The sequence below is a fragment of the Salvelinus sp. IW2-2015 genome, linkage group LG33, assembly GCF_002910315.2.
Source record: "Salvelinus sp. IW2-2015 linkage group LG33, ASM291031v2, whole genome shotgun sequence".
NCBI lineage: Eukaryota > Metazoa > Chordata > Actinopteri > Salmoniformes > Salmonidae > Salvelinus > Salvelinus sp. IW2-2015.
The window spans coordinates 1,948,194-1,969,281 of NC_036872.1; the positions used below are offsets into that span (position 1 = coordinate 1,948,194).

The window sequence follows — 21,088 nt, forward strand, 5'->3', positions numbered from 1 at the left end:
ATTCAATCATTGCAACCACACTGCTCACGCAGTCAACGAGTGTCTGTGTAGCCAGGCGCTAAAGTAGAACTTTGAGTTTGAGTTCATTTTATTTTTACAGGCACAGTGCACTTGGTTCTATATGTGACGCTTGACACGTTGCAAGTCCCATCTCCTCATTGGTTTTTAGGAGCGTATACCCACTTGGGTGATCTGAGGTCCACACTCCACCAGTTGGTGGTGGTAATGCACCTTAAAGTTGGTTTCCAACCGTCCTATAAAGTCCAAAGAAGAAGAAGAATCCTGACGGAGGAGAGATTACTAGAAACAAACTCTGTTTACCCTTTTATCTGTGGATTAATTGTCGGAGTAGATGACCTTTTCAGTGCATTTCTGGTAAAATAATAATCCGATGTTTATATCCCAGGACAAATTAGCTAGCAACAGCAAGCTAGCTAGCTAAATTGCCATAAATGTTTCATGCTTTCGACCTGTCCCCAAACTAATATAGTTGGTTCAGAGTTCGTTTTGATATTTCAACCTGCGTGTCCTGATCATGTCTGGTGTGGGTGGACAAAATCCCTTGCTTGCTCTGAATACATTTATTTCAACCACTGAAAACCCTCCCACTTGCTGGCCAACAGATTTTCTTGTGGAGTTTTAATTCAATAGGGTTTTCAGTACCTTTATCTAAAGCTATTCATTTAAATTGGGTGTACCTTTACCTTTAATTCTCACGACAGACTCACTAGATTATATGGAGAACTGTTAAGAATTTTAGGGATTAATGAAAGAAAGCCATATATGCCTAAATACCCACATATTCATCTCCTTTTCACCACCAATTGGTATATTTAAAAAATCTCTGATCTTGTATATTATTTAGTGTTAGGAAAGCATTCATAAATAAAAAAAAATGGTTTGGAGAGCCTTTATGCACAAAAATTGAATCAAATGACATTTTATAAATATATTTGTGAATGAAAAATGCAGTGTTTTGATTCATCCTGAAAGTTGCCATATTCAATTGTTCAATCCAATTAATATTATNTGACATTTTATAAATATATTTGTGAATGAAAAATGCAGTGTTTTGATTCATCCTGAAAGTTGCCATATTCAATTGTTCAATCCAATTAATATTATAAGGTTAGAAAAGTGTACAATAGTTGAACAGTAGTCCTATAAATCTACTCTAATACTCCTCACTAATCATGGAACTGTGACGACAACGGTCGAGTCGTCATGAACCATGCTCCAGGTTTAAACTGCTACGTATGGTCTGCGTTCCATAATGATTCAAATAAGCTACATGTCCCAAATTAATGCACAACTTGTAATACATTAGCCTAATATCATCCACTAATGATGCTCAGTAACAACCAGGCAAACACGGAGGAAATGAAGTTAAACTAATTATGCAATGGAATGATTCAAAATGCAAATAAAATTAAGACTAAAGTCAGTGACAGTTATGAACGTATGTGGGTATAACTGATGGTGGCTACCAATAGTGGCTAATATTTAACATGATACAAATTGTAAAGAATACATTGAAAAGTCCGGACATATAATTAAAACATTCTAGAAATCATAAATGAACTCGTTAGGTTTAGCGCTATACTGTCATTTGCACATGGCTACAGAAATCTATAGCTTGGGTCTCCAAATTTCATCCCAAGTTGTAAGGCCAGCATTTCATACACTTCACTGTGGAAAAGGTGTTACAGTGTGTTGATATGCTTCAGTTTTCTGCCATATGACTGGTTTCACATTTGTCTCCAGTGATCATAAGGTCAAATATATCTGAAACAATTGTAATTTATATTTACAATCCCCTTATCCAAACGACTTAATCATTTACCCAGCTCTTATCAATTTGTACATTTCAGTGTATGGAGAAAGGAGTTATTTCTATCTGAAAAAATTAAGTTGATTTTCCACTTGGAACCAACAGGTTGCTCGACCTTATTCATCGTTTTGTTGCGTGTAAAGGTGTTGGAATTATGAGGGAATTATGTCAAGGTCAGAATACATTGTATCTGTACACACATCTCCGAAACACCTTAATTTCTTTGATCTCCACCCCCAATATATAGCGGATGAATAGCATGCTATTCTCATGCTTAAGTTCAAGGTCAGAATATGCATAGAGAGAAAAGTGCATAAAAATGGAATTACTTTCCATTTACGCGCGCTTACTCTGGTCGGAATCGGCCCCTATGACATTGAYGCTAGCATTATAATATATTTACAACCCAAAAGTGATGTGAAATGCACTCATATCTTATGACATAGGCAATGTATTTAGACTAAGATGCACCTGGGCTTGATAGCAAGCTAGCTAAGCTAACTGCAGGCTAACTAGGCAAAGCATTGCATCATGTGAGACAAAATGCACCCTGGGAATTGTAGAATGCTGTAGACGAGGGCAATGCAGAAGCTTCAAAATGACAAAAACTAGAAATCATGCAGTATGACTAACAAAAACGACAGAACATCACAATGTGTATGAAATCTTACAGTAGTGCATATATACTAACAGCATAATGAATGTTGATAAAAGGGCAGAATTGTCCATTTATCTATGATAAATGTATTTGAATGAAATACTCTGGGGCCTTGTTTGAGGGCTCATTTAAAACTAATAGTCCCCCAAATGTGTAAAAACTCATTACAATATTCAAATTCTCTGTTGAAATACTATACATTTCAGATGTAAAAAAAAAAATTAATAATTTAATGTCAGAACTCTTTTAAACGGATATTTCCATGATGGTGCATTGTCCAAGCGTCATCTGATAGAACCCCCTATGTGGTGGAGCCCAACGTGGGTGGAGAGGTGGGAGAGAGTCCTGTGCCCTGTGTGAGTGTGTTTGTGGGCGGCTAAGGTGAGAGAAAGGGAGAGAACCAGATATGTGTGTGGGGCTACCGTAAGTGAAAGGGAGACAGCGAGGTGTGTGTGTGGGACTGTGGTGTGTGTGTGTGGGGCTGTGGTGAACCTCAGGGAGAGTGTGAGGTTTGCGTATGGGGCTGTGGTGATGACGAAATGTGTCTGTGGGACTTTGCTGAATTTGAGGTTGAGAGAAAGGATTAGGTGTGTGGGGACAAGGTTTGTGTGTGTGGCTATGGTGAGCACGAGGTGTATGTATGGGGCTGTGGTGAGCATGAGGTGTGTGTGTGGGGCTGTGATGAGAGTGAGGTGTGTGAGGATGAGACGTGTGTGTGGGGCTATGATGTAGATGAGGTGTGTGTGTGGGGCTGTGTTGAGCCAGGGTGTGTGAGCGGGGGTGATAGCATGGGGAGGGAGCTGGAGCATGATGTCAGCAGAAGTACTCGTTGGGCTGTCCCTCTATCTTAGCCGTGGCCTCTGAGTCCAGACTGGAGCGGGCCGACAGCAGTCGGTTGGACTCCTCAGGGTTGAGTCTGGTCAGGTACTCACCATCCAACCCTTTAGCCTTGGTCCCGGGGGACAGCGTCTCAAAAGTCACGTACGAATCCTGGATGTCCTTGGACTTCTTGCCCCACATCTTCTGGATGCGCCTCTTGAGGGCGCCACAGCACACGATGACGGTGAGCGGCACGGCGATGACGCACGCCACCGTGATCACGATGACGTTGATGAGCTTCTGGGTGCCGGCTGCGCTGGCCGCCTCATCGGTTGAGAAGATGACGCACTGCTCCTTCTTGGGGATCAGGCCCCGGACGCAAACGCAAGCAATGTACTTGGTCTTGGGCACCAGGCCCTCGATGAAGACGCGATTCTGGCCCGCCGCCACATTGATCTTGCGCATGTCCCGCTCGCCGAAGACAGCGTAGAGCACGCTGAAGGCTGTGGTGTTCTTGGCCTTGGGCGCCCGCCAGTTCAGGGTGATTGTGTTCTCTGTGTCGCCCAACACCTTGACAGAGCGAACTATCCGGTCTGGGTCATACTGGGCCTGGGCCAGGTTGCTCAGGTTSGTRTTCTCCAGCTCCAGGAGTCCGTCTGGACTAGGCAAAGTGGTTGGTCCAGGGGTGGCTCTATCTGCCACACTCCCCACACCCTCAGTCGTAGGGCTGGAGTCCAACACAACAAGTGGGGGTGGAGGGCTGGTGGTGGGAACCCCTACCCTAGCCACCAGTTTCTCCTGGTATGCTGCTTTCCCTATCCCATTGGGTTTCTTGACTTTGTTTTTTTTTACGGCAGCAGCAACCACGCTGGTTAGGTTGTTGTTGTTGTCGGGCTTTGGGGGTGCTTCGGAGATAACTAGGGAGATGACGGCCTCGGCGCTGCCTGCGTAGTTATTGGCCTTGCAGACATACTTCCCTGAGTCGCGGTAGGACACGGCCGGGACACTGAGGATTGACCAGACGATGCCTTCCTTGGAGTTCTCCTGCTGGACTGTAGCGCCAGAGAAGTGACATGGACACACTATTAGTCAGAGTATAACATTTAAATTAAATAATACAAAAAGTCATACAAAGAGAGAGATTCCCATTGAAAGTATTTTTTAGTCCAGGAACATCCTTAATCAGCGTCCAGTAAAATGGCCCCCAATATCAAAAATATCCAATAATTGACCATTGTTTTCTGTAATGAATCCCGTCCTTTACATTAAAAGTAAAGTATCCAGTATTGGATGGAAAATTAGCTGTGTTGCTTTCACAGTGCATTCTCACCACAGATGTCCTGGTGCTGAGACCAAGGTAATAGCTCTAGCTCTCTGTTTAATTACCAACATATTAACGCTACAGGGCAAACTGAATGAAAGTGTCTTAACCACCCTGGACTCACGCGTGCAAACTCACACACACACGTGTACAGACTCATAGAGAGAGAAGGCTCTATTCAATCGGTATCGTAGACGATTAGCGTTACATCGTGATTTCAATTTTAAAACAATGTTCCCGTGTTAGTGGAGATAAACTCTGCATATGTCGGCTCAATCAGAAATTACATTTAAGATTTCTATCACGCAATCTGTAACGCTTCAGTGATATAGATTGAATAGAGCCCAGAGAAAAAGAGGCGCAAACACACACACAAACACACACACACGTACACAAATCCCTTGCTGATTTACCTGTCCCATTCAGGGCTTTCCCATCCGCCCTCCGCCAGGCCAGATCCGGACTGGGAATGCCGATGGTCCCGCAGCGCAGCAGCACATTGTTTCCCAAGGCGCTGCGGACTCGCGCCACTGCTGTGTGAATGCGTGGCGCCTGGCACCTCCGCAACTCGGCGTCGCTGAACAGAACACCTGACAGGCTCTCGGGGGCGGAGCAGCGGAGGCGCGTGTCGATTAATGCCACGGAGAGCGTTGGCGACTTCTGGAACTGGATCAGGTCGTACAGGCGGCAGTCACACACCCAGGAGTTGTCATGGAGACCTGGATGGTTGAAGTTCAACTCATTCATTCACATGTCAGAATACAATTGAACTTTGAATTCTGTGATGAATAAAATAAAAAGGACGCTAATGGGGGTTGGTGGGGTCAGAGAAGAGAGAAAGCATAAGAGTTACTGTTTGAAGTGGGGGAGATGTTATAAGAAGGGCCCGCAGTTTTTCCTGGTCAGGTCACGTGGTCAGGAAAAACTCCTGGCCCTGGTCACTTTATAAACACATTGTGAGAGTGTCTGTCTGGTTTCACAGCTTTACTGTGCGGCTACAGATGACTGCTGTGGATGTCTGTGTGAGGATTACTTACATGCTACACTAAACTACAATGACGGTGGTGGTGGTGATGCTGACGATGACGATGGTTAAATTGGGATTAAGGCAGTGATCCCACAATACTCAGATCATGTTGGCTTTTCCAGATGCTTTTGGAACATCTCACACATTCTTCTGTATAGGGGGGTTCTACTAAGCTATATGGCATTTTAAGACCCCTTTAAGTATCAAAAAAATATAAAATTATTATTTGAAGAAAAAATGTATTTGGCCTTACTGCTATTAGCACGCATTGCATAACAAATTCACTACATGGAACAACAGATAGTCCCCTCCCCGAAACCAATTTAAAGGAAGTTTGTTCTGAAGTGTCTGTCTTATATCTGAGAGATACAGTGAGGGAAAAAAGTATTTGATCCCCTGCTGATTTTGTACGTTTGCCCACTGACAAAGAAATTATCAGTCTGTAATTTTAATGGTAGGTTTATTTGAACAGTGAGAGACAGAATATCAACAAAAAAATCCAGAAAAACYCATGTCAKAAATMTTATAAATTMATTTGCATTTTAATGAGGGAAATAAGTATTTGACCCCTCTYCAAAACATGACTTAGTACTTGGTGGCAAAACCCTTGTTGGCAATCACAGAGGTCAGATGTTTCTTGTAGTTGGCCACCAGGTTTGCACACATCTCAGGAGGGATTTTGTCCCACTCCTCTTTGCAGATCTTCTTCAAGTCATTAAGGTATCGAGGCTGACGTTTGGCAACTCGAACCTTCAGCTCCCTCCACAGATTTTCTATGGGATTAAGGTCTGGAGACTGGCTAGGCACACATCTAGATGTGTATAAGAGACAGCTTTGGTCTTGGCCATGGTGGAGAGTTTGGAATCTGATTGATTGATTGCTTCTGTGGACAGGTGTCTTTTATACAGGTAAAAAACTGAGATTAGGAGCACTCCCTTTAAGCTGTCTCTTATACACATCTAGATGTGTATAAGAGACAGGTATAATGTTTCCACCTCCATGTTTGACGGTGGGGATGGTTTCTTGGGGTCATAGGCAGCATTCCTCCTCCTCTAAACACGGCAAGTTGAGTTGATGCCAAATAACTCCATTTTGGTCTCATCTGACCACAACACGTTCACCCAGTTGTCCTCTGAATCATTCAGATGTTCATTGGCAAACTTCAGACGGGCATGTATATMTGCTTTCTTGAGCAGGGGGACCTTGCGGACGCTGCAGAATTTCAGTCCTTCACGGCGTAGTGTGTTACCAATTGTTTTCTTGGTGACTATGGTCCCAGCTGCCTTGAGATCATTGACAAGATCCTCCTGTGTAGTTCTGGGCTGATTCCTCACCGTTCTCATGATCATTGCAACTCCACGAGGTGCGATCTTGCATGGAGTCCCAGGCCGAGGGAGTTTGACAGTTCTTTTGTGTTTCTTCCATTTGCGAATAATCGCACCAACTGTTGTCACCTTCTCACCAAGCTGCTTGGCAATGGTCTTGTAGCCCATTCCAGCCTTGTGTAGYTCTACAATCTTGTCCCTGACATCCTTGGAGAGCTCTTTGGTCTTGGCCATGGTGGAGAGTTTGGAATCTGATTGATTGATTGCTTCTGTGGACAGGTGTCTTTTATACAGGTAAAAAACTGAGATTAGGAGCACTCCCTTTAAGAGTGTGCTCCTAATCTCAGCTCGTTACCTGTATGAAAGACACCTGGGTGCCAGAAATCTTTCTGATTGAGAGGGGGTCAAATACTTATTTCCCTCATTAAAATGCAAATCAATTTATAACATTTTTGACATGCGTTTTTCTGGATATTTTTGTTGTTATTCTGTCTCTCACTGTTCAAATAAACCTACCATTAAAATTATAGACTGATAATTTCTTTGTCAGTGGGCAAACGTACAAAATCAGCAGGGGATCAAATACTTTTTTCCCTCACTGTATAAGAAAGATCAGGAAACGTTTTTTTATTTTTTTATTTACATGTATTTAACCCCTTATTTTTTGGCATGAAACAGTCTCCATATATACTTCCATTCATTTTTTCAACTGGTACCCGGGGGACCTTCAGACTAGTATTGTAAAACAACTGACATGTACTTGTTCATCTCACCTTTGCACAGATGGGTCATGTTCTTGTGTAGCCTGAACTGTTCGGACGCTACAGACAGAAGTTTGCAGATAGGCTGTACCAACTTGACGAGTCCCAAGACATGCACGTGTTCGTGAGAGATTCATATTTCCAAAGAGGGATCATAATAGTTTGTAGGCCATACTGTTCGGAAGCTACAGATGATTTTGTGAGAGAAACGATTTTCGGAATGTCTCATGGTCTGACAAACACCGCTCTAACTCCGTCAGCTTTCACAGGAGATGCAGAAGTGCGACATAGGTATGGCCTCGGACATCGACCTTAGGTAAATAATGATTCATAAGATCATTATTAAGTTGATCAATGCAGGTCTTTATAAACCATTTACTGTTGTGTCTCAATACACTGCATCCGCCGGTGTCGGCCATTCACACCGGTCTTCTCAGGAAAACATATGTAAAGTCCAAAACTATTTGGACCCCACTATCGCAAGCTGAGATTCGCACAGTTTGAGCAATTTATTTTTGGACTATCTTTTTTTTGCCATGTATGAATACGTAATTCAATGTCTTTCTATTGGCTAATAGCAGTAAGACCAAATGGAATGTTTCATCAGATAATTGTTCATATTTTTTTGATACCTCCAGGGGCTTATGACCATATTACATTTTTTAAATATATTAGCATAGTAGATATCGCCATCTAAAGGCTTAGATTCTTAGGGTTAAGGTCTCAAAATAGCCCCTAGAACATATCAATGGTTAAACAAGGCAACAGAAAACAGAGGATGTTTTAGAAAATATAGTCAACATTTTAATCCAAAACAGTTATGCTGTTGTAACAGTGTGATATGTACAGTGCCTTGCAAAAGTATTCATACCCCTTGACGTTTTTCCTAACGTGTTGCATTACAACCTGTAATTTAAAATGATTTTTATTTTGGATTTCGTGTAATGAACATACACAAAATAGGCCAAATTGGTGAAGTGAAAAAAATTACTTGTTTCATAAAGTGCAAAAAAAAAAGGAAAAGTGGTGCGTGCATATGTATTCACCCCCTTTGCTATGAAGCCCCTAAATAATATCTGGTGCAACCAATTACCTTCAGAAGTCACATAATTAGTTAAATAAAGTGTGCAATCTAAGTGTCACGTGATCTGTCACATGATCTCAGTATATATATATACACCAGTTCTGAAAGGCCCCAGAATCTGCAACACCACTAAGCAAGGGGCACCACCAGCAAGGGGCACCATGAAGACCAAGGAGCTCTCCAAACAGGTCAGGGACAAAGTTGTGGAGAAGTACAGATCAGGGTTGGGTTATAAAAACATATCCGTAACTTTGAACATCCCACTGAGCACCATTAAATCCATTATAAAAAGGTGAAAAGAATATGGCACCACAACAAACCTGCCAAGAAAGGGCCGCCCACCAAAACTCACAGACCAGGCAAGGAGGGCATTAATCAGAGAGACAACAAAGAGACCAAAGATAACCATACAGGAGCTGCAAAGCGGAGATTAGAGTATCTGTCCATAGGACCACTTTAAGCCGTACACTCCAAACAGCTGGTCGTTACGGAAAGACTGGCCAGAAAAAAAGCCATTGCTTAAAGAAAAAAATAAGCAAACACGTTTTCTGTTTACCAAGAGGGATGTGGGAGACTCCCCAAACATATGGAAGAAGGTACTCTCGTCAGATGAGACTAAAATGTTGCTTTTTGCCCATCAAGGAGAACGCTATTTCTGTCGCAAACCCAACACCTCTCATCACCCCTAGAACGCCATCCCCACAGTGAAGCATGGTGGTGACAGCATCATGCTGTGGGGATGTTTTCGGCAGGGACTGGGAAACTGGTCAGAATTGAAGGAATTATGGATGGCGCTAAATACATAGAAATTCTTGATGGAAACCTGTTTCAGTCTTCCAGAGATTTGAGACTGGGACAAAGGTTCACCTTCCAGCAGGACAATGACCCCAAGCATACTGCTAAAGCAACACTCGAGTGGTTTAAGGGGAAACATTTAAATGTCTTGGAATGTCAAAGTCAGACCTCAATCCAATTGAGAATCTGTGGTATGACTTAAAGATTGCTGTACACCAGCGGAACCCATCCAACTTGAAAGACCTGGAGCAGTTTTGCATTGAAAAATATGCAGAAATCCCAGTGGTTAGATATGCCAATCTTATAGAGACATACCCCAAGAGACTTGCAGCTGTATTTGCTGCAAAAGGTTGCTCTACAAAGTACTGACTTTGGGGGGGGGGTTCAATAATTATGCACGCCCGAGTTGAGTTATTTTTGTCTTATTTCTTGTTTGTTTCACAAGAAAAAATATGTTGCATATTCAAAGTGGTAGGCATGTTGTGTTAATCAAATTATACAAACACCATCAAAAATCTATTTTAATTTCAGGTTGTAAGGCAACAAAGTAGGAAAAAAGCCAAGGGGGTGAATACTTTCGCAAGCCACTGTAACTTCAGCCACTGTAACTTCAGACACACTATGCTGAGTAAAGTAACGTTTTTCGTCTGAAAATGCTAACATTAGCGTTTCATGGCAATAACTTTTCTACCAAAACCAAAGTGTGGATTGCAGTTACTCCTTAAAACCTGCTGCAGTCCTGGGTTTCTACGAACCTAACATATGGAATTGTTTTAGATTTGGGTATGTCATTTTAGGTGAAAATTGAAAAAAAGGGTACGATCCGTACTAAGGATCATTTAGATAATTGATTTAACATTTTAGGACCCCTGTATTCAATATTCAACATACATACATACATACATACATACATACATACATACATACATACATACATACATACATACATACAGTTGAATGTGGCCTTACTGCTATTGGCCTATAGAAATGCATTGAATAACAGATTCACACATGGAAAAACAGTCAAGAAATGTATCAAAAGGAAGTATGTTTTGAAGTGTCTGTCCTATATCTGAGAGACATAAGAAAGCTCAGAATATTTTGTTTTTAGAGTGATCTGTATACCTTCCTATTCACTTCCATTTGTTTTTCAGCCTGGTACCGGGTTACCTTCAGACGAGTCCTGTGACACTTGAGGCGGTTATAGAGCAAAACAGAGAATACCATAGTGTTCGTGAGAGTCAAATGTTTCCATTGAGGGGTCATATTAGTGTGTAGGCCAAACTGCTCGGACGCTACAGACAGAAGTTGGCACATCTGCTGTTCCTACTTCAGACAAGTCCTGTGATGCATCTAGGGGTCGTAAATCCATTCCAACTCTACAGACGTTTTTGTGAGAAGACCGATTTTTGGGAAGTCTTGTGGTCTGACAAACACAGCTGTATCTCTGCCACCTTCCACCGCAGATGTGGAAGGTCGACATCGGCGGATGCGGTGGATTGAGACGCAGCCCATGCAAAAAAACATATCTATAGCTTAAACAGACAGCTTTTGATGGGAATATTTGTATTATGCTAATTAGATTATATAATATATGCCAATTAGCAGACACTTTTATCCAAAGCAACTTACAGCCATAAAGTTCAGCGCTGGCGCTGACATCAACCGTAGGGGCCAAAACATTTATAAAGTATTCATAAATAGGCCTCACTTTACATTAGGCCACACAAAGACTTAACTAATGATTAGTAAATGGTTTACAAGGACCTATATTAAACGTCTTTTGAATTATCTTGTTAATCATTATTAAATACTTAAGTGTGAATAAATGTGAGAATAACTAGCTAGTTATTCACACACTCATAAACAACTTAAMAATGTAATAATACTAACATTTACAAATGGGGGAGTAATGATAAATAAATGAATAAACTAATTACTAATCCATTATAAATGCTTAATTACAAGGTGTTATTACAAAGTGATAGGGCACTGATGTCCTGTGGTTTTATATTAGAGCTGCCTTCTAGCCACATCTCACTTGRAAATGAGATTGTACCTCAATGGTACATGTGATCACCTGTTTAATTAGGTTAGATAAACAGAAGGAAAAATAAAAGGTAAAAATCGCTCTGCCTTACCAAGTATCATTTTGGAGCTATCTGGGCCATGTGCAGATTTAACTGTTAGCCAGGTGGCTAGCACCTCGGCCGGGACAGTCAGAAGGTTGTTGCTGGACAGATCCAGGTAGGTCAGGTTTTTTATATACATTGTGGCATCTGCGGGAACGGAGGTCAACCGGTTGTTGTGCAAGTCCAGCAGCCTGAGGCTGGACATATCCATAAGAGACTCCCAGGGGAACGCGGTGAGGGCATTCCCATCCAGTCGCAGCTCCTCCAGATCTAGCAGCCCACGGAAACTGTCCGGGTTGAGAGCGGACAGCACGTTAAAGGACATCCAAAGGAACTCCAGATTGGGGAGGTAGTTGAAGGCTTCACTTGGGATCCGTTGGATGGCTGTTTTCTCAATACGCAGCTTGGACGTGTCCACGGGGAAACTGGCAGGCACAAGGGAGATCTCGGGGTCGTTGCAAATGACACTCCTGAGGAAACATAACGGGATGTGTTTAATTTAGGCTTATATTATTTCAATTAAAATGTGTGAGGAAAGAAACAAAGTGAGTATTATTTGACTTGTATTTTTGTATTAAAAAAAAGATTGCTGTGAATAATTCATGTGAAATTCATAAATTAATTTATATTGGCTATATGTCCATTCATATTATAATTATTTGCATCATAATTATAGTCAATCCATAACACTCTCACGAAAAACTGAGATTGTCAGAGATGGAGAGTTGGTCGACGTGCCATCACAAGATAATCCTACATTAAATACAATTGGAGATCATGCACTCCCCTAATTGAAATTGTCCACGTGCTGATTGCACAGTTTGCAGCAAACATATGTGATCACGGGAGAAAAGTATCTTCAATTAGAGAGAATGAGAGAATGCATGTGCACATGAGTGCGCAAACAAATACATRGTTAGCATAAAGCGATCATTTGTTTGGCGTTGTCATTCATTTCTTCTACTCACCTGGCCTTAGATCCATCACTTAGGTTGTGAAAAAAACAGCTGCACTGCGACGGGCACGCACTCACCGAGGAGGGAAACACACCTGTTGCCAGGTAGAGTCCCAGGAAGAACACGAGGAACATTTTGCCCCACATTTATCTGCAGACTGCACAGCTGGTCTGCATGCATCCAGTCAGTGCCCACTGAAGTCAAAGAGACCTGAATATCTAATTTACTGGAATATCATCCGCATGGCTTTGTCCCACCGCTTCGCTGTCCCATAGTGATCAGACTGCTATGAGTCCCAAGATAAAAAGGATAGACAAGGATTAGTGAAAGGACTGTAGTTATTTTCATCTGGATGCGTATTGCATCCCGGAATCCACAGATATGTCCCTATTTATTATCACCGAAAATACTTCCGAAATTGTCATAATCCACTGATGTTTTTTTTTTTTTCTCCCCCACAAATGCAGTGTGTTCATTTAAGCCCTGCCGTGACTGCTAATCTGTTGTAGGGCTGCCGTTGGTTTTTCCACAAGGTGGCCCAAATACAGCACAAATGCCGGATCCAACGGGACTGCTATTGTCAGCTGTGAGCTCCAGAGATTCACTGCATTCATTTTCACATGTGCATTCAGGAAATGTCCTTTGGTATGAGAATACCTACTCAATTACCAATTCAGTATTTCAATCAGAGTAATTTAAATGAACAGTGTTATACTAAAAGCTTAAACATGCAATGTTTATATGTGGGTTAAAGTAACATTGCTAGGAATGAATGGAAGAAAGGAGAATCTGAGAATATTAAGTGGATTTTGCATTTGAGAAAGCAAATGTCCATACAGTGCAGCACCCCTGGAGCAGTTTAGGGGTTAAATTACTTGTTCAAGGGCACAATGGCAGAATATTGGTGACTAGGACACTGAGCAATTCTCCGGTTGGCGACCCACTCCCCACTCGGAACCTTGCAATAGGGTTGTCATTTTCACAATCTAATAGCACAACCAAATGACCTGAATTGCAGTTAAGATTGCATTCATTAAAAAGTGTCCTAGTCACTTCTCCGGTTGGCGACCCACTCCCCACTCGGAACCTTGCAATAGGGTTGTCATTTTCACAATCTAATAGCACAACCAAATTACCTGAATTGCAGTTAAGATTGCATTCATTAAAAAGTGCATTGTGCAAGTGATCAATGCTGATCAAGATTCTGCACAGATTATTAAAGCAATTATGAAGATCTCTACAAACCTGTGACTATCTTCAAAATGCACACTTTCTATGATTACATACGAGAATGTATAGTTACAGTAACCCAAAATGTGGCCATGGATGTTTTACTCATTTTAATTGTGTTTGGTTTTCTACACAGCCAAAAATCTACATAAAAAAAAGCTAGACAGTGCATTCGTATAGTATTCAAAGCCCTTGACTTTTTTCAAATTTTGTTACTTTACAGCCTTTTTTAAAATGTATTTTTCCCCCCATCATCAATCTACACACAATACCCCATTTATAAAAAAATAAAACTGATATGACATTTACATAAGTATTCAGACCCTTTACTCAGTACTTTGTTGAAGAACCTTTGGCAGTGATTACAGCCTTGAGTCTTCTTGGGTATGACGCTACAAGCTTGGCACACAAGTATTTGGGGAGTTTCTCCCATTTTTCTCTGCAGATCTTCTTAAGCACTGTCAGGTTGAATGGGGAGCGTCGCTGCACAACTATTTTCAGGTCTCTCCAGAGATGTTTGATCGGGTTGAAGTCCGGGATCACTAAAGGACATTCAGAGACCTGTCCCGAAGCCACTCCTGTCGTTGTCTGCTAAAAAACARCCAAAGTAAGATGCRGCCACCACCATGCTTCACCGTAGGGATGATGCCAGGTTTCCTCCAGACTTGACACTGGAGGCCAAAGAGATAAATCTTAATTTCATCAGACCAGATAATCTTTATTCTCATGGTCTGAGAGTCTTTAGGTGGCTGTTGGCAAACTCCAAGCGGGCTGTCATGTGCCTTTTACTGAGGAGTGGCTTCAGTCTGGCCACTCTACCATAAAGGCCTGATTGGTAGAGTGCTTCAGAGATGGTTGTCCTTCTGGAAGGTTCTCCCATCCCGAAAGAGGAACTCTGGAGCTCTGTCAGAGTGACCATCGGGTTCTTGGTCACCTCCCTGACCAAAGCCCTTCTCCCCCGATGCGACACAATCCTGTCTCGGGGCTCTATGGACAATTCCTTCGACCTCATGGTTTGGTTTTTGCTCTGACATGCACTGTCAACTGTGGGACCTTATATAGACAGGTGTCCAAATCATGTCCAATTAGGGCTGGGCAGTATACCGTGTTTTGTGATATACCGGTATTGATGCCCAGACCGGTTTGGGTTTTTACTGTACCATCTATACCGGTATTTTAATGTTTAGTTTGTTAAATGTGACACGCAGTGTGTAACGTCCATTTCTATAGTTTACTTCGCTACACGAGTCATCTCTCTCCACTCTCTATGCCGCTTTCCAAACAGACCTAGCCACGCCCCCTGTCACTCAAGGAGCGCATTTGACGTTCCTCAACCACGAGACACTTGCGTTCAGTCTGTATGGTCAATGCAGCATATGCAACACTGTTGATGACAACGATGCAGTTGTCACTTTGCTTCTTAATATAAATCTACTAGCATTCTATAATTACACTATCAGCTCGTGTTTCTTACATCTGCAAACAGCTAGTTTGTATTTTCTTAGCAAGTTGTTCCTAAATCTTGTTAGCCACTAATGCTAATCGCTAGCTAGCTAATAAATGTACTGAGGAAGAGCAAGCGTAATTAGTGATTATGTATACCTAAATCAGCATGTTACTTGTGCAACAGTGTCTTCTAAATTAAAGAGGTAAACGCAAAGCAAGAATATGTTAGCTACATGAAGTAGCTAAGAGAAAACATTCAATGTAGCCAAAGATTATAGGGTCCCCTAGGAAACACCTATCAACACATTAGTTCCTACCCTGTCACAATAACTACTCGTTGTCATTTCAAACACTATTAAAAGTGGCCATTATTATATTCTAACTATATAATATGCTCTATGCATTATACCGCCTCCAACGTTCTAATTTACTTTCGACCAGGTTGATGACTTCCGGACGAATTCTGCTATTGTTTTTATCATTAGCTTACTAGCTATCGTCGATGCATTTCTGACTGAAATAGTTCGCAATGACTACGTTTAAATTACAGCCCCGCGAAGAAGGTGCTAATGAACATTGTTCAGTGCCTCTGTGTTCAGTTTCTTTCAAATGTAATGGTATTGTGAGCTTCCATCGTTTCCCAGTCGATGTAGAGCCCAGAAAAAGGTGGTTGGTGGCAGTACGTCGTGACAACTTTACTGTCACTAAACACACAAAGGTGTGTAGTACACATTTCGTCGAAAGTGACTTTGTTGAGGGACAAATTGGGGGGCGACAATACCTAAAAAGAGGTGTTGTTCCTACTGTCTTCGCGTGGAACTGGCAAATTGAAAAGAGACCTGGTGTTTGGGAAATAAGACTTAAACCTCCTGCTCGGACTGGGGGGGGATGAAGAACAAGGTGCGTTGCCTATGGCCTGTGCCGTCTCTGATCCGGTCCAGAGCATGGGCCAAGCCAGTGTAAATGTACATGTGTTTATTTGCATGTGTTTATTTCTGCAAAACATTTTAAAACCTTAACATCAGGTTGGAGAGATTACTATGACAAAGACTCATGTAACTTTTCCAGAAACAGCACAAGCCCGAAAGTTCAAATAAAATGTATACAGATTTATAGATGATATATTTCCCCCCAGTCTTTGTCCCAAACATTTGTTATTACATCGTAAAGACGCCACTGTTAATGGCTTATCATCTGGATACAAAAACAATCACAAGAAAATGTTTTCTAAAATGTTCCCATTCTAGGAACCTCCAACTTACCTTATTCCATCAGCACTCGAGTTAGTAGGTTTACGGAACTCTATCCCATCAACCGAACCTGGTTTCATGTAACAGTATAACTTTACGTCGTCCCCTCGCCCCGACACGGGCGCGAACCAGGGACCTTCTGCACACATCAACAACAGTCACCCTCGAAGCGGCGTTACCCATCGCTCCACAAAAGCCGCGGCCCTTGCAGAGCAAGGGGAAACCCTACTTAAGTCTCAGAGCAAGTGACGTAACTGATTGAAATGCTAGTAGCGCATACCCGCTAACTAGCTAGCCATTTCACATCCGTTACACTCACACCCTAATTAACAAGGATTTACTGTTACATAGGCTGAATACTTTTCAGGTGCATTTTTTTATTGATAGACTCACAAGTGTTCTTGGCTTATGCCAACACTGTTCTGTGTCTGTGCAGCTGTGAACTGGTGGTGCAGCAGGAATGTTTAGTTGAGAGTAGTGTGCTGTCTGGTAAAGAAGGGCCACCAGATGATTGCACAGAGCACTTCCTGCGACACAGAAGCAGTGGCTTTGGACCACTATCACTGGTACGGAGTGCTTAAACACCATCTGTGAAGATAAGTGTGATGAAAGACTGATCTGAGAAACAAGAATGATGCGGCTCATAAATAACAATAAACATAGTAGTGTCTAGTCTTCTTAACTAGGGACACAGAAGCAGTGAATACATTGTGTCTCAGTAACACAATTACCAAACACTGCATCAACAGATCTTTAACAAATAACCTGTTAAGTGGGCAATTCTAAATTGGGATTGGGGCCCATCATTAATATCTATCTACTGATAAGATTAAACGTTGACACTGTCTCCAACAAATTTTGACCATGATGACAGTGTCTCACAGGAGATGTTCAACAAGGTCCCTAGTAGCTATCTATAACCTTTCCCTACTCTCATGCTGCGCGGCTTTTCACTCTTCCTCATGGACCTGTGACAGGCAGCCCTCACGGTGATCTCCCCTGTCAATGTATCTTTGTTAGATACTGTGTAGAAGACATGAATAACAATTATTTTTAGCTAGCAAGCATAACTTAACCAAGCTAACGAAAATACACACATTCTGAGGTAGATCCTGTCAACGTTACATCATTTTACGAAGTAACTAGCTAGCTACAGTTAATAGTTAAATTAGCTAGCTAATGATTTGAGCTAGCTAACGTTATATCTGTCACTGACTTGGTACTCACCTTCATAGTTGTCTATGTAGCTTCCTATATACATCTTGAACCCCTTTTCATTCTTGCTAGCTGGAGTRTCGGAGGCTGATTTAACAATTCGATGTACATCATTAATATTAATTTGAGGTCAGTCCTGAAGACACCTAGTAAAAAACTGCGACATAGTGGTAGTAACGTTATTTAGTCGATAACAACTAGACTGACCGGAAATTGCCAAACCGATAGGAAGTGTGTTTAGAACGTTCGATCATGGAATGTGCATAAGGGCTATTAGAATAGATATTCTATTCCCATGATTCCAACAGTTAACCCAAGTGTTAACGCAGGTCAAATTGCAACATTTGGTAAAAAATATGGCCGAGATTACTTGCCCAGATCGTGCAGCCCTATGTGGCAGTGTGGAAATGATCTCAAATGCAGACATTTATGAAAATGATGACTTTTTGGGGGTTGAAGTTGAATTGAACAGTATAAAACAACAGAATGGAGAAACACCCATTGAAATCACTTAGAATGTATGTGTTGCCACCCTAGGGTCACGCACTACTCAAAGCAAATTTAGAACTTTTATTATTAAAAAACATAAAATACCGTAAAATACCGTCAATTTAAAAAAAAATATTACCCAGCCCTATGTCCAATCAATTGAATTTACCACCGATGGACTCCAATCAAGTTGTAGAAATATCTCAAGGGTGATCAATGGAAACAGGATGCACCTGAGCTCAATTTTCGAGTCTCATCGCAAAGGGTCTGAAAACGTATGTAAATAAGGTATCTGTTTTTTTCATTTTTAATACATTTGCAAACATTTCTAAAAACCTGTTTTAATTTTGTCATTATAGGGTATTGTGTGTAGATTGATGAGGACAATTTATTTAATACATTTTAGAATAAGGCTGTAAAGTAACAAAATGTGGAAAAAGTGAAGGGGTCTGAATACTTTCCAAATGCACTGTATATACTGCTTGGATAGTTCCATCTATGCCACTGGCTTAGTCCTATTCTTTAATTGGGGCGGCAGGTAGCCTAGTGGATAGAGCGTTGGACTTGTGTTATGATTTTTATGAATAATGACTAAATTATGTATACATTTAACGTATAACTTTTACTAACTGAATTCTACCCTGTTTTTCTATATTGATAAATAATGTTAGTTCATAAGAAAGAGGTTATGTAGCATGTACATGGGAAGATAGGAATGTATGTGTGTGCCTAAAGAAAACAAAGTGGATCATTAAACTATGTTTGAACCGACCCGGCTATAACTCTGGGGAGATAAGATAGGACAGGGAGACTGGAACTGTCAGCTGTGTGGTAATAAACTGTGGTGAGACTCCAGGAGAAAAAGAGAGAATCCAAATATTAGTGTGTATGTATGTGCGTAGGTTAAGAGAATATTATAAAAGGAACGTTTTTGTATATGCACAGCAGCGCTCTCGTAAATAAACTTTGCTGACTATTGTAGACTGGCCTCTGTCTGTTTCATTTCAATGAGAACCTTACAAATTCTTAGTAACAGTTTAATTGAAGTTCAGTTTATGAACATTGAGAACAAAATTCTCTTAACAACTTGTAACCAAAAGGTTGTGCAAGATCGAATCCCCAAGCTGACAAGGTAAAAATCTGTCATTCTGCCCCTGAACAAGCCAGTTAACCCAGTGTTCCTAGGCCGTCATTGAAAATAAGAATTTGTTCTTAACTGACTTGCCTAGTTGAATAAAGGTAAAATAAAAACTTAGAGTTCCTTTTTTTAGGATCCGTCCCTTTTTTCAATTTTCGCCTAAAATGACATCCCCAAATCTAACTGCCTGTAACTCAGGCACTGAAGCAAGGATATGAATATTCATGGTACCATTTGAAAAGAAACACTTTGAAGTTTGTGGAAATGTGAAAGGAATGTAGGAGAATATAACACAATAGATCTGGTAAAAGATAATACAAAGAAAAAAAACAACCATCATCTTTGAAATGCTAGAGAAAGGCCATAATGTATTATTCCAGGCCAGCTGCAATTTAGATTTTGGACACTAGATGGCAGCAGTGTATGTGCAAAGTTTTCGACTGATCCAATGAACCAATGGATTTCTGTTCAAGATGTTGTGTCAAGACTGCCAAAATGTGCCTGATATGTTTATTAATAACTTTTTATGTTCAAAACTGTGCACTCTCCTCAAACAATAGCATTATTTCACTCTAATAGCTACTGTAAATTGGACAGTGCAGTTAGATTAACAAGAATTTAAGCTTTTTGCCAATATCAGATATGTCTATGTCCTGGGAAATGTTCTTGTTACTTACAACCTCATGCTAATCGCATTAGCCTACGTTAGCGCAACCGTCCCGTGGATGGGACACCGATCCCGAAGAATCAATTATTAACTTGTCAACAAACTGGAATCAAATGTGAAATCAATCAAAGCTTGAAATTCTACAATATTAGCCCCTTTTTTTCTATCTAAAACCTAAAATTGTTCTTCGGCTGTCCCCATAAGAGAATCCTTTGAAGAGCCCTTTTAAGTTCCATGTACAGTAGGGACTTTTCCACAGAGAGTTCTACATGCAACCCAAAAGGGTTGTACATGGAACCAAAAAGGGTACTCCTATGGGAACAGCCAAAGAACCCCTTTGGAACCATTTTTTCTAAGAATGTAGGCCTATATCTATTGTCTTTTTTTAGTTGAATCCTGGGTTAAATTGAACCAATAGCTGCTGCTGATTTTTCGCAAATGCTATGGGCCTAGATAGTATTTTTGATGAAATATGATTACATTGATAAAGTTTGATTACATTTCACTAGCTCTATTAAAGCTACCCTTTGGAACGACTTATGAAAAAAACTATTTAGTTTTAAAGTGGAGATCCCTCAACGATCAACAATCTCACAATAGCCCATTGGTAATAGTCAGTGATAAATGCTTGGTCAAAACCCTGGATGGGACCCGGAATTGGATAGCTGTAGATAGATTTGATATGCCATTTAGCAGACACTTTTATCCATAGCGACTTACAGTCATGCGTTCATACATTTTACATGCGGGTGGTCCCAGGAATCGAACCCACTAAGTGCCATGCTTAACCAACTAACCTACAGGAGATCAACTTGCCAGTAGGAAGTGCTGTCCAGCCTATAGTTTTTCCTGATAGTGGACATAACGTTGAAGATCTGACATTGTTAAACTAGGTACAAAGGAGATTGGAGTGCCATTTTAACATGATGACATACTCCTGTGGT

The 21,088-nt window shown here is 41.1% G+C and overlaps 2 protein-coding genes across 3 annotated transcripts in view; one reads left to right on the forward strand and one right to left on the reverse strand.

Moving 5' to 3' along the window:
- Positions 1-21,088, forward strand: part of LOC111957531 (glutamate receptor ionotropic, delta-2) — a 705,651-nt gene that overhangs the window by 236,817 nt on the left and 447,746 nt on the right. The gene's annotated exons all lie outside the window — the stretch shown is intronic.
- On the reverse strand, positions 3,222-13,038 carry LOC111957537 (leucine-rich repeat, immunoglobulin-like domain and transmembrane domain-containing protein 1). Its single transcript, XM_023978390.1, has 4 exons — positions 12,722-13,038; positions 11,763-12,223; positions 5,043-5,348; positions 3,222-4,360 (listed from the first exon to the last, which is right to left on the reverse strand). Exons 1-4 carry the CDS (start codon positions 12,853-12,855, stop codon positions 3,303-3,305), a joined length of 1,959 nt encoding a protein of 652 aa, XP_023834158.1. The 5' UTR covers positions 12,856-13,038; the 3' UTR covers positions 3,222-3,302.